Source organism: Gopherus evgoodei, chromosome 14, assembly GCF_007399415.2.
Source record: "Gopherus evgoodei ecotype Sinaloan lineage chromosome 14, rGopEvg1_v1.p, whole genome shotgun sequence".
Classification (NCBI taxonomy): domain Eukaryota; kingdom Metazoa; phylum Chordata; order Testudines; family Testudinidae; genus Gopherus; species Gopherus evgoodei.
In genome coordinates, this window is record NC_044335.1 from 11,925,980 (window position 1) to 11,940,595 (window position 14,616).

The window sequence follows — 14,616 nt, forward strand, 5'->3', positions numbered from 1 at the left end:
TAGAGAATGAATAAGAAGCTACCTTCCAGTATCTGAAGGATGTTGGGTTCATTGCAATTACAGTTAATAATTGATTATACCTTTTTATATTGAAAATATTCATCAGTTACTCAATCTAAACATGGTTCTGAATTCAGAGTGTGAGCATGAAGGCAGAGGCGTTATTTCAACATTGACCTTTTCACTGAAATCAAAATATTCTGGCAAGTGTCCCATGGACATTTTAACAGTCATAAAATTTGGTTAAAGAAAGTCCTTTGAGGTAATAATTTTGTTGCCATAGTGAGTCAATAACTAGATGTGCAGTATCTGTTAATCATAGTGATTTGTTCTTGATCTGACCTGCTATTCATGAAGCTTAAAACTGATCCTTTCTTGATTAAGACATTGCATAGAATCAGTTTTGTTGTGGGTGATTCTTATATGGCCAAATTCTGCTTGCATTACTCACATAAGTAATCATCTTGACTTGGCTACTTACCTGAGTAGTGTGAGCATGATTTGTCCCTCAAAGACCTGAATTGTGTTGCTCTTCAGTGTAATGCTTTGGGATATACTAAAGAGTAGTTCTGTAATGAAAGAAAGTAAAACTAACTGTTTTCATCATAAATACTACATCCTTTTACAGGAGTCAGAGGAACAACACAATGGGACCATTGAATTTTTAAAGAAAGAACAACATAATAATCCACTCATTGAAGATGATAAATCTAAGTTACAGGTGATTTAAAATATTCATTCATGATGCCTTACCCTCAACTCTGGCATTTCTTTGTTTGTCTGTAACGTGATAATTTGTAAACACCTGTCCAATCAATTCCATAATTTCAGAAAATATTCTAGGCATTAATGAGTAGAACTCTATTGATTTTGATAAAATAATTAATGGAAATCGAGGCTTTTCCTTTTCCAGGCAAGCCCACAGAGTGCATATTTCTGCTGCAAACAGAGGAATCTCTCTGGTGTCCCCAGCTGCTGCCTACACATCACAGGCAGCAGCTTAATATGCTGCTCTCACCGGGTGTACAGATTGGCCTACAAGCAACAATTTCGTTGTTAAATTGCCAGAGAAGTTTATTTAAGCAGAACTGCATTGGAAAATCTAGCTGTTAGATCTAGCTGCATAAAATAACTTGATGCCGCACCCAAAATGATGTTTATTCAGTAATAAAATCAACCTTTGCTATCTTCCTGATCTGACACATAGACTGTTGCCTACTGCTTTGTCTAAACTGGATGACAAGCCACCCAAGGTAGTGACTCATGCTGTAGTTTGTTGCGCTAGCCTGACATAGGGTGTGGAGTGTTCAGTCATTTGTTGTTCTGTCCTGGCATGTGCCCCTGGTGCACTTGCCATCTGGTTAGAGGCAAGAGAGAAGGCTGTTCTAGAGCAGATGTCTTTCCATGCTGATGATATCTTCCTCTTTTTTTAATTTATTAATGTTAATAATTTACTATCTTTGTCTGTAGGATATCATACCTCAACCTTTATTAGACCAGTACTTGTCAATGACTGACCCAGCTCGAGCCCAGACTGTTGACACTGAAATAGCAAAACACTGTGCATATAGTCTCCCGGGGGTGGCCTTAACTCTGGGCCGGCAGAACTGGCATTGTTTGAAAGATACGTATGAGACCTTGGCAGCAGACGTACAGGTAAAGCTGAATTTTCAAATAAGCATTCAGAATTCTAAGCAAATTATACAAATTAGAAATATAAGCCAACTATGCTGTAGTTTACAAGAAATAATATCTAAAATTGACAGTGAATAAAATTTTGTGATCAATCCGGAATGTTGGGCCAGATGCACTTTTTTTATTTAAGAAAGGAGACTATAAATGACACACATGCTATTCAGCACCTGGCTTTCGTGTAATGAATTCTGCTTTTTCTGCCCATACCCTTCAAAATATAAGTGTACTTCTATTTAAGAGTTGCTCAAAAATCTCTGTGGTGTTTAATCTAGATTGTCTTTTTCTTAACTATGGACAGTGGAAGGTCCGTCGGACGCTAGCTTTTTCCATACACGAGCTGGCTGTTATTCTGGGGGATCAACTAACAGCAGCTGATCTGGTGCCGATCTTCAATGGATTCTTAAAAGATCTGGATGAAGTGCGGATTGGAGTTCTTAAACATCTCTATGACTTCCTTAAAGTAGGAGATTATATAGCAGTTTAAATTTTTGCTTTCATTTTCTTAGGCACATTAAACCTCTATTTTTCATGCAGCAATTGCCACAGAAGCTTTTTGTGGATTCAAATATATAATTTAATTGTTTTTTGGGTTTTGGATTTTTTGCAGAGAAGTTAATTTTTTAATTAAGGATCCTCCACTTTCCCCTCTAAAACTCAAACTAAATCCATCTGAAAATCTGACTTTGTTTGCTTACTTTTGTAAACTGTTGTAGTGGAACTGTGCTCAAAGCAATCTAAGTGGCCTATGATCAATTGAGAAATGAAAAGGTATCAGGTCATCAAGTCCATCTTCAGGGTCCATTGCAAGATTGACCCCCTGTGATGGTGTTTTAAAAAATGTTTTGCCCAGTCTTGTTTAAAATGTCTCCGGAGATGGGACTTCCACCATTTCCCTTGGAAAAGTAATACAGTGTGCACTCAAGTGAGGGCAGGCATGAACTTATGCTCTCTACTGACCTTAGCTGGTAGAAAAAGTGTGACTGAAATAAATCATCTAAGGATTTGTGTGAATGCTATGCAGGCCTAATTTATTCATGCATTATTTGAGTAACTGCACAGGCAGAAGTGGCTAAGTAGCCCTTGGCATATGTAGCTACCCCAATTGGGTGTGCATAACTTTCAGAACCTGGGCTTTAGTTTTCTGAAGAAAAATTAGATTCCCTGTAAACTGTAATCTGATTTTAAGAGTTCTTTCTAGCAGGAAAATACAAATAAACAGCAGTGATAGGGAATAACCCTGAAAGAAGTGAAAAGTATTTTATAAAGCTTCAAACAAAGTTTTGAACTGCTGGATTAATCAGTTGTATTTACTAATCAGTTGTTTGTGGAATGACGTTTCCTGTAGTTGCTTCATGCAGACAAAAGGCGCGAGTACCTTTACCAGCTTCAGGAATTTGTTGTGACTGATAACAGCAGGAATTGGAGGTTTCGTTACGAGCTGGCAGAGTAAGTAAAACTTGTTAATGTGTGGTTCCATTACCTTTCATGGTAATGTTCAGAATTGTAACACACCCTGAATATGAGTAGAAGGCAGTAGCTTTCCATTTAAAGGGACATGGAGATTATTTTTAGGTTAAACTTTGAACTACGTGAAGACCAGAAGATCTTGTACAGTAGCAAGAATTTAGGTTACAACATATTGCCCCACCAAGGAGCCTTAGCTCAACCTTTAGGGATCACCTGTTAGATGAGAGGATAGATCAATATCCGTTATCATTCACCTCTGCTGAGGCAGCCAGCCAAAGGTGCCAATTATAGTGATGGACTTGTGATATGGACTCTATCCATTAGGAAGTGTACCATCAACTTATTTCATATAGGCCTCTATCTCGCTGAACCATACTCCGACAGCATTTCTCATTGTTGGCAAATAGTAGGGTTATCTAACTACATGGGAGCAGTGAGTATGAATAGGTAATTTTACACTTGTATATAGCATTGGTAGACATTTTAGAGTACTGCATAAAGTCTAGTGTCCACAATTTAAAAAGGATGCTGAAAATTAGAGTGGGTGCAGAAAAGAGCCATAAAAATGACTCAAGGGCAAATGCGTTACAGTGAGAAACTTAAGAGTTCAATCTGTTTAAATGATCAAAAAGAAGATTGAGAAGTGGTTTCACCCCAGGATAAAAGTATCTTTACAAAGAGAAAATAGCAGGTAATAAAGGACCGTTTAATCTGGTGGAGAAAGGCATAGCAAGAACAGGTGGTAGATGCTGAAGCTAAACAAATTCAAATTAGAAATAAGACCCACGTTTTTAAGAGTGAGAGTGATTAACCGTTGCAGCAAGCTACGAAGGCAAGTGGTGGATTCTCCCTGTCTTGATGCCTTTGAGTCAAAGCTAGATGCCCTTCTGGAAGATATTATTTATTAATCATGTTTACTATCATAGGGCCAGTCAATGATCCCTTTTGCAATAGACCTGTATAAATAGAGTAGCAGGTAGAGTCAAATGCAGGTTATTGAGTTTGATACAGAAGTAACTGAGTGAAATTCAATGGCCTGTTATATACAGGAAGTCAGACTGTTGTCAAAGGTTCCCTTCCAGGTCTTAAAATCTATGAAACTCTGGTAGATTATATTAATGCTCATTCAGTTAGTTGTATGTCAGCAGCAAGAGCCAATGACACGTATGATTCTATTCAGTTCTAGCGCTTATATATAAATCAACAAAATGTGTATGGCATTGGTTTTTCCATTTGTACAATTAGTTGACTCATTTTGGTGTTTTTGCTTAAGTGGGAGCGGAATGGGATGGAATAGGGACTAGTAATGGTTCTAGTAATGGTGGCTTGTTTCAGTATGATTTTAGGATCCTAAATGGCTAGCCTGTAGATAGACACATTCCTTGATGTTTCTAGCTACTTAAACTTTTTCCATAAAGCATTTTAATGCATACAATTAAAATACTTTCCTTCACAGTAATCTTAGTTCAGTATGTTTTGTTTGAGCTGTTGAGGTTTTAACCTCCATACCATGCTGCTGGTGTAATGTTATCCTTGTATTATAAACCCAGTGAGGAAGATTGCAGTGAATGTTGTGTTAAGTTCCCTGACATCTAGTGGGAGAACTTTGTAACATCGGTATTATTTTTTTTGCTGTGATTGGCAGAATTTCACCAGCTACTTGTTGTTCTTATGGCTATAATATATGCAGTTTCCCACAGATGATGCAACTTAAGTAGGAGATATTTACATATTCACTGCAGTAATTCAAATATTTCTCATCTTAACTTCCTAAGAGTATGTGTGGTTGTGTTCTGTAGTTAGGAAGAAATTTTCCATTATAGCATAAAAATGTCAAAATTCCTCAACATTTTTATCTAATAATAAACTATTTTAAAGTATTAGTGAAGAAGGAACGAGGGGAAAGTAAGATAAGGAATTTGAGAATCCCTAAGTAACTTACTTTGTAGTTCGATAATTTCCTTATACACCTGCAATTTATGTCAAGTCTCGTCACCGAAGCTGCATTTTTTGTATTTAATTTTATTGAAATGTAGTAGTTCCTATATAAATTTTAGTCTGTGTGGGAGACTAAACAGAAGAACAAAATCCCAAAGCTTTGCATAATAAAAAATGATTGTTCTCCCAGATTTTCAACAACTTTGTTCGTGAAACCAAAATTATTTCACCCCATCTTCAGCAGGAAGGCGATTAAAGAAAAGAGAGGAATGTTTTGACTCAATGATCCCTTGTATTTCAGACAGCTGATCCTGATATTAGAACTCTATAACCCCAATGATGTGTATGACTACTTACGGCACATTGCGTTAACTCTGTGTTCGGATAAAGTATCGGAAGTCAGGTGGATCTCCTTCAAACTGGTAAAGCATTTTACTTGCCAAAAAAATTTATGAAAAATGTATTTAATAGCAACACCGTTACTTGAAAAGCTTATTGAAATTATATAGTAACAACAGATACTATGAACATAAATGTTTCAACTAGACCTGGTCAAAAAATGAAGAGACAATTTTTCATGAAGTATTGTGAAGTAGTTTCTGTGCTCCAAATGTTTTTTTTGTTTTTTTGAATTTCAGTTGTCAAAAAATGACTGCAGGGAGGAAAAAAAGAAGTGGAAAGGAAGGAAAAAAAAACACCAAAATGATAAATGAAAAATTTCAACAAAATCTAGTTTTTGAAAAATTTTATTGAAACATTTTTTTAAAATTTACAAATTTTAAAATTTTGAAAAAATAGTTTTTTCATTTAAAAATATCTTGTACCAAAAAAATTGGGACTAGCTTTAGTTTCAACATCTTCCATGTACGCTCATTTTTTTCTGGGCACAATACAATTATACATGCACTTTTGCAGAGACAAAAGTGGTGTGGAGACAGTAAATAAGGAAGCGTTATTTACGCCTCATAACCCAAGAATTAGGAGTCACCAAATGAAATTAATAGGCAGCTGGGTTAAAACAAAGAAAAGTATTTCTTCACACAATGCAGTCAACTTGTGGAACTGTTTGCCAGAGGATGTTGTGAAGGCTGACTATAACAGGGTTCAAAAAAGAACTAGATAAATTCATATAGGATAGGTCCATCAATGGCTATTAGTCAGGATGGGCAGGGATGGTGTCTCTAGCCTCCGTTTGCCAGAAGCTGGGAATGTGTGACAGAGAAAGAATCACTTGATTACCTGTTCTGTTCATTCCCTCTGGGGCACCTGGCATTAACCATTGTCGGAAGACAGGATACTGGGCTAGGTGGACCTTTGGTCTGACCCAGGATAGCCTTTCTTATGATAAAAGGTGAAGTCCTGGCCCCACCTGAAGTCAGTAACAAAACTCCAGTTGACTTCAATGAGGTTGGGATTTAATGCAGACTTTTTCAGGTGCATTTTTGCAAAGGCAAAATCAGAGGTTCCTGAGCAACATGGTTTAAAAAATTCTCACCCACAATCTATTACATTAGACTTCTGTTTTTTAAATTGTGGCTTGATAAAAGTTTACAGAATGGACTGGGCATTGAGTATATTGACTAAATACTAATTTTACAAATCTATAAGCCTGTTAATTACATGGTTAACGAACAGAACTATTTTTTAGACATATTTAAAGATAAAGGGAGAGTTTTAATGTATGTACCCAGGTCTTCATGGACTTATTTTTTTTAAACTTACTGATAAGAATACATATGTATAAAAGAGATTAAGGAAAACCTAGTTCTTTTTTTAAATAAGGCTAACTCATATGTACAGAATGACGGGAATATAAAATGAAATCCTGACTACTTACTATAATCTAATGTGCTGTAGTCCTGATAGTGTGCAATGCTGCACATCGTGTGGTGGTAAAGTATTAGACTCCACTTGGAAGATGTGGCTGCTTTGAAGGGAAAGCTGAACTCTGAATTTCCCTCCCTCGTGTCATAGTGTTAATGGTAATTTTCTTTATGAATGATCCGCATATGAGTAACAGCTATTTTTTTTCGTCTTCCTCAAAACTAAGATTCTCATACGTAATCATAACTATTCAGGAGATAGCAGCACAGTTCTCTTGAATTTATTTCTAATGACTTCTTTGAGCCCATTTTGTGTCAGACCTTTCCTGTTAAATATATATGCCTTCTGTAAAGAAGGACATGCTAGTAATCTGATAAATGGAAAAAGTAGACAAATGATCTTACTGTTCACTGTTCTTTCCTGTAAGTTGGTTTTATGCTGTAATATAGTTTTGTTTAATAGTGTTTAGTAGATAGAGAACTTGTCTATATGCTGGCACCACAGACATCACAGGATCTGCTCTTCACTGCTTTGGTTCTCCACAAAAAGGTGGTGGTGGTGGCGGTAGTGGCGGCAAGGATATCACTGAGACCATCCCAAAGTGGTGGTGTAACATTTCTTTTAAAACCAGCGTTTTAGTGAGACAATAGCAAAGTAGACAGTTGGGTCAGTAAAGAAGCTTAAAATGGCCTCTTCTCTCAACCTTTGTGTTTCAGAGCTGTGCTAAGTAAAGCTTTTGTCAAAACAAACAACACTATAGTTTAATGTTAATAGTTCTGCAGAGGTTTTGGCATTCCTAAGTAGTAGTCTTCAAGTAAAGTGATGCCACTTAAATGCTAGTATTCACAGTCTAAATCTCCCCTCTGATCTATTCACAGGTTGTGGCAATACTACAGAAGTTCTATGCAAATAATGCAAATGCATTGGGATTAAATTTCATTAATGAGCTTGTAGCGAGGTTCCGTCATTGTTCCAAATGGATTGGAAGACAAGCTTTTGCCTTCATTTGTCAGGTTAGATTGCCTTTTTACATGTACGGGTGTATCAACAAATAATTGAGAGGATTCATAATGCTGGCAGGAATTGCTTTCAGAATTGGTAAAGAAATATAGAGCCATTCACCTCCAGAGTATTTAAGAACTATTCCAAATCAGTAATGAGTGAAAGTCATTATCTTCTCTGGGTGGTTCAGTGGCTTGTGTGAACTGACATGTCCAAATCACAAAAGCAAACCTCAGAAGTAGCACCCTCTCTTGTCAGCATTCTTGGCAACAAAGCAAAATATAGATGAGACTGAAAACAAGCTGTGTTTCATGAAATCCACCTATAGTACTGGTAGGAGCATATCATCCTGCTGTGACAGGGACTATAAAGTTCACATGTGCTCTTTGAATTAGTGGTGGCTGCGGAGTGCCCAGAGTTGGTGGAGAATGGGTATGTTGCTAAACTTGTTTGCTACCGGGAGGAAGAGGAAGGGAAGTGGTCATTGACTGCCCTACTCTTCAGTTTGGTGGTCAATACTAGCCCCTGAAAAGGCCATACATCATTTCTTTAGCCAGGGAAATGCTTCATATTAGTAGTTAGTTGTAAGGCAGTGGGAAGAGGAAAGGCAAAGTCAAGGTGTTAATGATTTCCAGAATGAAGATTGAAAGTAAGTCCACTGCCTTCATTGGGCCAACTTCAAATGAATCCGGACATCCTAAATTCATATCTAGACAAGGTAGAATAACTAAATGATACTTATCCTTGAGTGGCTCAATCAGATACTTTGATTGCGGTGTCCTTCCAGAAACTTGCAGAGGAAGGAAGGGCCATTAAAAGAAAAAATATATATAAGTAACCTCCCCTTTGTTGTAAATATAAATTTAGGCTGCTTGTGTGGAACAATATACATTTGAGAGTTAGGAATACATCTGAAATACTCAGCCAGACAACTAACATTTTTTAAATACAAGCTAAACTTGAGGCAAGTTGGAAAAGAATGGGAGAGAATTGTTTTTGTTAAAGATACACTGATTATTCACCTTGCTTTATCTTATGTTCTGCTCTTACCTCCATAGGCTGTAGTAGAAGAAGAGTGTATGCCTGTTGACCATTTTGTCGAACACTTACTTCCCAGTCTTTTAAGTCTTTCTTCTGATCCTGTGCCAAACGTAAGGGTTCTGTTAGCCAAGGCTCTAAGGCAAACGCTGTTGGAGAAAGGTATGCTGAACTAATTCCTTTGATGTAAGAACTAATTTCTCATTAATTCCATCATTTCTGTAACACTGCAGCTTTTCACAAATTGGCTTGCTCAACTGATAAAAAGAATGTTCAGATTTACTATATAAAAAAGGCAGAAACTAGAACATTGTAATTTTGGGATCCTACATTTAAATTCGATCTTTGCAGTGCTTGATATCAGAATACAGGCTTGTTTTTCCTTTCAAAAAGTTTTTTTTCTGCTAGCATTAAAAGGCTACTGTATATCCTCTGTAGTTTGTCACCCTCTTGTGATTTTGACACACATAATACAACAGATGTGATATTCTATTCAGTGGAGAGCAGTTGAATGCCTGTTTATAGTGGGAAAGTCACATAGCATTTTATATACATTATTTAAGGTAGGAGTTTTCAAACTTCATTGCACCGCAACCCCCTTTTGACAACAAAAAAATTACTATATGACTGTAGGAGGGGGGACTGAAGCCTGAGTCTGCCCGAGTCTCACTGCCCAGGGGGCAGGACAAAGCCAAAACCTGAGCCCCACCACCCCAGGCGGGAAAGGTGTTAAAGCCGAAGCCCAAAGGCTTCAGCCCCAGCCAGGGGCCCTATAACCTGAGCCCTGCTGCCAAGGGCTGTATCCCTTGGGCTTCGGCCATGGGGCTTGGGCTTTGGCCCCAAGCCCCTGCAAGTCTAAGCCAACCCTGGTGACACCATTAAAATGTGAACCTTGGAGAAGCACTGACTGAAGGCTAAGAGGAGATATCAGTGAATTATAGATCCAAAGAGGAGATGCTTTTGAGAAATTCAGAGGTTCAAAATAAATGAAAGTAATTATAATTGGATGTTTAAAAGGTTCTGCACAAACTCAGTTTGCTATATTCATCAACTATTTCTCAGTTCTAGAGAATGAATAGTATAACAGCCTTGTTTGCAAACATGGTCACTCTTCCACTCATAGGCATATTTCTGTAGTAGCGTTTCTCAAAACATCCAGGCCACCTCCAATACGTCTCTTTTTATAAAGGGAGTCTCCCTTCACCACTCCTCACCAGAATCAGTTATGTCAATGGGAGTATTTTGATAGTACTTTAAGAAAAAATGAACATGGCGACCTGCCAATTTTCCTTTCTTACTGGTACATTTCCACTTGGGGGCCAGCAAAAGCAAAGAACCAGTGATAGAAATATTGAGTATTCAGCACAGAGCTCTCCCTTTGCCAAGCCCTAAGTGAAAGAAATTAAGAAAGGAAAAAAACAGCCTTCTTTCTCAAATTCTGTGGGCTTGCTTTAGTTTCCTCAGGGAGCTAGCCTCAAAGTTAGACATACTTCTCTGGATGAAGGAAGATGCTAACACTCATCTCACCATGTCTTTTGTGTGATCTGTAACTTTAAATTAATGAACAATATTTTAAAAAAAAAAAAGGAAAGCTTCATTCTCTCTCTTCTGGCAAAGGGTAAGAATAATTTTGTGATATGCCTGTACAGTACAGCACAGTTTTGAATAAAACTGTTTTTCCCCCTACCCCTTTCTCCCCCTACTTGTTCTAGCTTATTTTATAAGTGTTGGCAACCCTCATCTAGAAGCCGTGGAAGAGACTGTTCTAGCTTTACAGTCTGACAGAGACCAAGATGTGTCTTTTTTTGCCACTGTAAAACCAAAACTGAACAATATGGACACAACTTCCCTTGAAAAACAAAACTAAACCGTTCATCTATTACAAACCTCGAACATCAAAATGATGACATACTTCATGTTCTTGGAGGAACATGGAACCAAGCAATTTATTGCCTCCTTGATCTGAGAGAAAAGGGCTTGTTGAAAATGCCATTATCTTCATTCAGTGACTATTTTTATATCTACAGCTGTGCTTCAGATGGGATGACTACATTCATACTTTTGTTCTTTTCCTTGTAAACATGGATTGTAACTCATCTCTACAAAAGGTCCAGTATTGTAAATACCCTCTTACGAAGTTGCACACATACAGCATTTCAGTATCATCCGTTACAGTAATATATTTTTAAATACTGTATTTTTAAAAAAATCCAGTAATAAAGCTGTTTGCTAGAAAGCCCTCTAAGCTGAAGTTAGTAAGCTTAAGTGTAGTTGCTTTCCCCCATTTTATTGTGGTTTATATATATATTTTTTTGTTTATAGTTTTGCATTTTAGTATTTACCTGAAAAAATGTATATATGTGAATAGCTCCTGAAACATGGCAAAAGAATTTTAATCCCACACCAGTGAGAATCATATAAGCCATTTTATGTTATACAACACAGGTGGCTTGTTGGAACTAAAGCATGGCTTACTTCTACTTTTAACATACATGTGATGTTTTTAAAATCAGGGCTTGACTTTCTCTGTATATTGGGGCAGTTTTTATTACTTTGTCTTTTTAAAACTGTATTATTATTATTATTAACATTTTTACTCCCTGCCATTAATCCTTGGTCTCCTTTTGTCACTGCTAGTACTAATAGGTGTGTAATATATATGGACTGTTAACTCCTCAACTGGAAATTGCTAATTCTGCCCTAGCAAAGTTCATTTCATTCAAGGAACTGCAAGGTCACAGATTACATGAAGTCTCTGCAATAGGAAGTTAACCTCTATAAATGCTCTGCAAAGTGTGTAAGTAGGGATGCATGTGTATGGGAGTGCATCACATACACACATATACCTGTGACTTGAAAAAAACAGATCCCTGGGAATCTCTCTCTCTGTATTGTAATGACGGAGAAAGGTTCTTATCTTGTGGTCTCTGTACATTTCCATATAGTTCAGATTTCCAGAGTACAAAAGTTGACCTATTTTACTCTGCAATTTGTAGTATTGTAGCTGTTGTCATGATTCTTTTGGATTGGATGTAAACAAAAAAAGAAATGGGGAAAACCAAGATTACATTAACTTGACAGGATATTGGATTCTTCTCATATCTAAACAGGAACTTCCGTAGAAAAAAATAGGGTGAAATCCTCTTTACTAAACCTGGCAGTTTTGCAGAATAGTCACTTAAGCTAAAGAACTGATTATCTTTTTTGGGCTCTGCTTATTTCAGGTCTGCCTTCCCCTCTGTATGAAGACCTGAACTAACATAGGATCTGATCCAAAACCTATTGAAGACAATGGGCTTTGAATCAGAACCACAGCCTTGCAGTATATATACTGCATTATGGGGAAATGGATCTCATTTAATGGCAAGTAAATTATTGTGTTCCATATTTGCCTAATGTGTAAACAGACCAATGAAAGAATAGTTCCTTCCACTTTGTTTCATTGTTGTTATATTAATTACTTATATTGTCTGGAAGTTAAAAATACTAGTTTCTTAAAACTGGATTGTCAGCCTCATAGCAAGTAGCTTTCCCAGCCTGATTTGTGTGAGGTTTTTTTTGAGTGTTTAATTTTGTGTAAATATTTACCCAACTAGTTTTGCATTACAATGTATAGTATTTGTAATAAATTGTTTGCTTGCAAGGCCATAAGATGCTTTTAGAAACTATAGGCAGAAATATATTGTTGCTATTTCAGAAAACAGTTTAAAATCTGTAAATTCCACAACTTCCACTCTTAATTTTTTAATATAATTTAAAACAAATGCCTCTTCAATGCAAACCAATTTTTTATGACTGCAATTTCTCAGCAAAAAAAAAATGCAAGTTAGTTTTTTTGTAGTTTTAATATCTTTTTCTAATGCTAACATTATACTAATATTTTTTAAACAGTTCAAATTTTGTAAGAGTGTTCTGACCAGGTTTTATTTTTGTTGACTATTAACAAGTCGTTAAATTTCTCAGCACTGATCATAACGTTTTTAATGTACATAGATATGTTTTAAATGTACTGTATATCAAGTGGTTACTTTGAACATTAATACAACCCAGCTTTCTGCTTCCATAATCGTCTTAAAAAGTTACCTTGTCCTGCAGTAACTTACTGGAAAATACAAACTTCTGTATGTTTGTGAAAGTTGGGATAGTTTTTCATGATGGTAGTCTTAAAATCACTTGTAATCCACCAGCTAAGGTCACTAAACATCCAAAACAAAAATTTGTGTTAATTCTTTTTTTGGCACCTTTCTAACTCCAGAAATTCACGTCCATTTTAAATGATGTGATTTTGGGAGGTTTTTTAGTAGAGCTTTTAAAAATTTGTTAAAACTCTATAGTTGCATGCACTAGAGGGGACAAGATAGATCTTCCTTTAACTTCAGACAACATGCAGTTCTAGTAAACTGACTCACTTTTTCCAAGGTGTGCATTTTGTTTTCATTTTATACTGGAAATATGACTTCAGATGACTAGAGACTGCACTTTACCACTCACACTAGACAAATGGTTGCAATGAAGATTAAAGCTGTATATTCACATGCAATTCTCTAGGCTGTTTAAATTATGCAAAAACTGTATTTAAAAGCCAAATAGAGCAAAGTGAGATAATCAGTCCACTTTTGCAAAAGCAGCAAGAATATCACTCTAAAACACGTTTGGCTAAGGGACATGAAAATAACATTAGTGGTGCAATATTGTTGGATGCTGTAGAAAATTATCAGGCACTTGTAATCCAAAGCATGTTAGTCATGTTGCTTAGAATTCAGACTCACTGTATCCGCTATATAGGATACACACTTGGCAACTAACAGGATTCTGCCCTAGTGGCAGCTGTCATCTATAAACAGTGTTGTTTAGAGTCCAAATAAGTGGAGACACTCTGGAAGTGCCACTGATTTGCCAGAATATAGAATCTATGTAACTTTCTGTTGTATTTATCTCAATAAATCTCATGACTGTTTTATGAAATGGCTTTGTGGTAATTGACTCATGTTATAACTAGCATATGCAACTTGTTTTCTTCATCTGCTTAAAATACAAGTTCAGTACTAAGGATTATAAAGTGATAATTATGTGGTTAAAAATAAACCACGAATGGCTATAGATTAACAAGGAAAACGAATATAAAATACCCTAGTGCATACGTGCAATGTGGCAGAGTTAATGTTGCTGTACGAGCCTTAATAATAGAATTTCCTCACTTTTCTTGATTTCTTAATGTTGCATCAGTGCTAAGTTTTCCATATACGAGACATGGGGAGTGGGGGAGGAAAGAGGATGTCACAGGGGCCATTCACTGCTAGGGGCACCTCCTCCTGGCCCATCTGGGATTTAGCTCCTTCCAGGTGCTGCCCCCTCCTCTGGTGGTCTGTCCACCCAGCTTCTTACGTCACCCTGCAGCCCCTCTTGCTCCAGGAACTGCAGCTTTCTCTTCGTGACTTTGGCCTTCTGGCCAGGTCACTGTGTGTTTCCCTCTTCCGGGGTATCAAAGTTTTTCCTCAGTGCCAGTCTCAGGCAGTCTTCTCATTCATTTCCCCATGGTGCCACTTCCTCTGTGGCTAGCAGGGGAACCTGGGCCTGCCCTCTACTCTGGGTTCCAGCTCAGGGGCCCTCTAATGAGCAGCCAAGGTCTGTTCTCTCCTGGACCTTCCTACC

The 14,616-nt window shown here is 37.0% G+C and overlaps 1 protein-coding gene across 2 annotated transcripts in view; it reads left to right on the forward strand.

The window, feature by feature from the left end:
- The window catches only part of LOC115635306 (serine/threonine-protein phosphatase 4 regulatory subunit 1-like), a 42,225-nt gene extending 28,296 nt beyond the window's left edge, over nucleotides 1-13,929 (forward strand). For both annotated transcript variants that reach the window (XM_030533785.1, XM_030533786.1), the window contains 8 exons: nucleotides 629-721; nucleotides 1,471-1,656; nucleotides 1,994-2,155; nucleotides 3,041-3,141; nucleotides 5,402-5,522; nucleotides 7,803-7,937; nucleotides 8,985-9,126; nucleotides 10,677-13,929. In XM_030533785.1, the coding sequence (XP_030389645.1) occupies nucleotides 629-721; nucleotides 1,471-1,656; nucleotides 1,994-2,155; nucleotides 3,041-3,141; nucleotides 5,402-5,522; nucleotides 7,803-7,937; nucleotides 8,985-9,126; nucleotides 10,677-10,831 (1,095 nt within the window). In that variant the 3' untranslated portion in view covers nucleotides 10,832-13,929. The remainder of the gene's footprint in view (nucleotides 1-628; nucleotides 722-1,470; nucleotides 1,657-1,993; nucleotides 2,156-3,040; nucleotides 3,142-5,401; nucleotides 5,523-7,802; nucleotides 7,938-8,984; nucleotides 9,127-10,676) is intronic.
- Nucleotides 13,930-14,616: the final 687 nt, after the last annotated feature.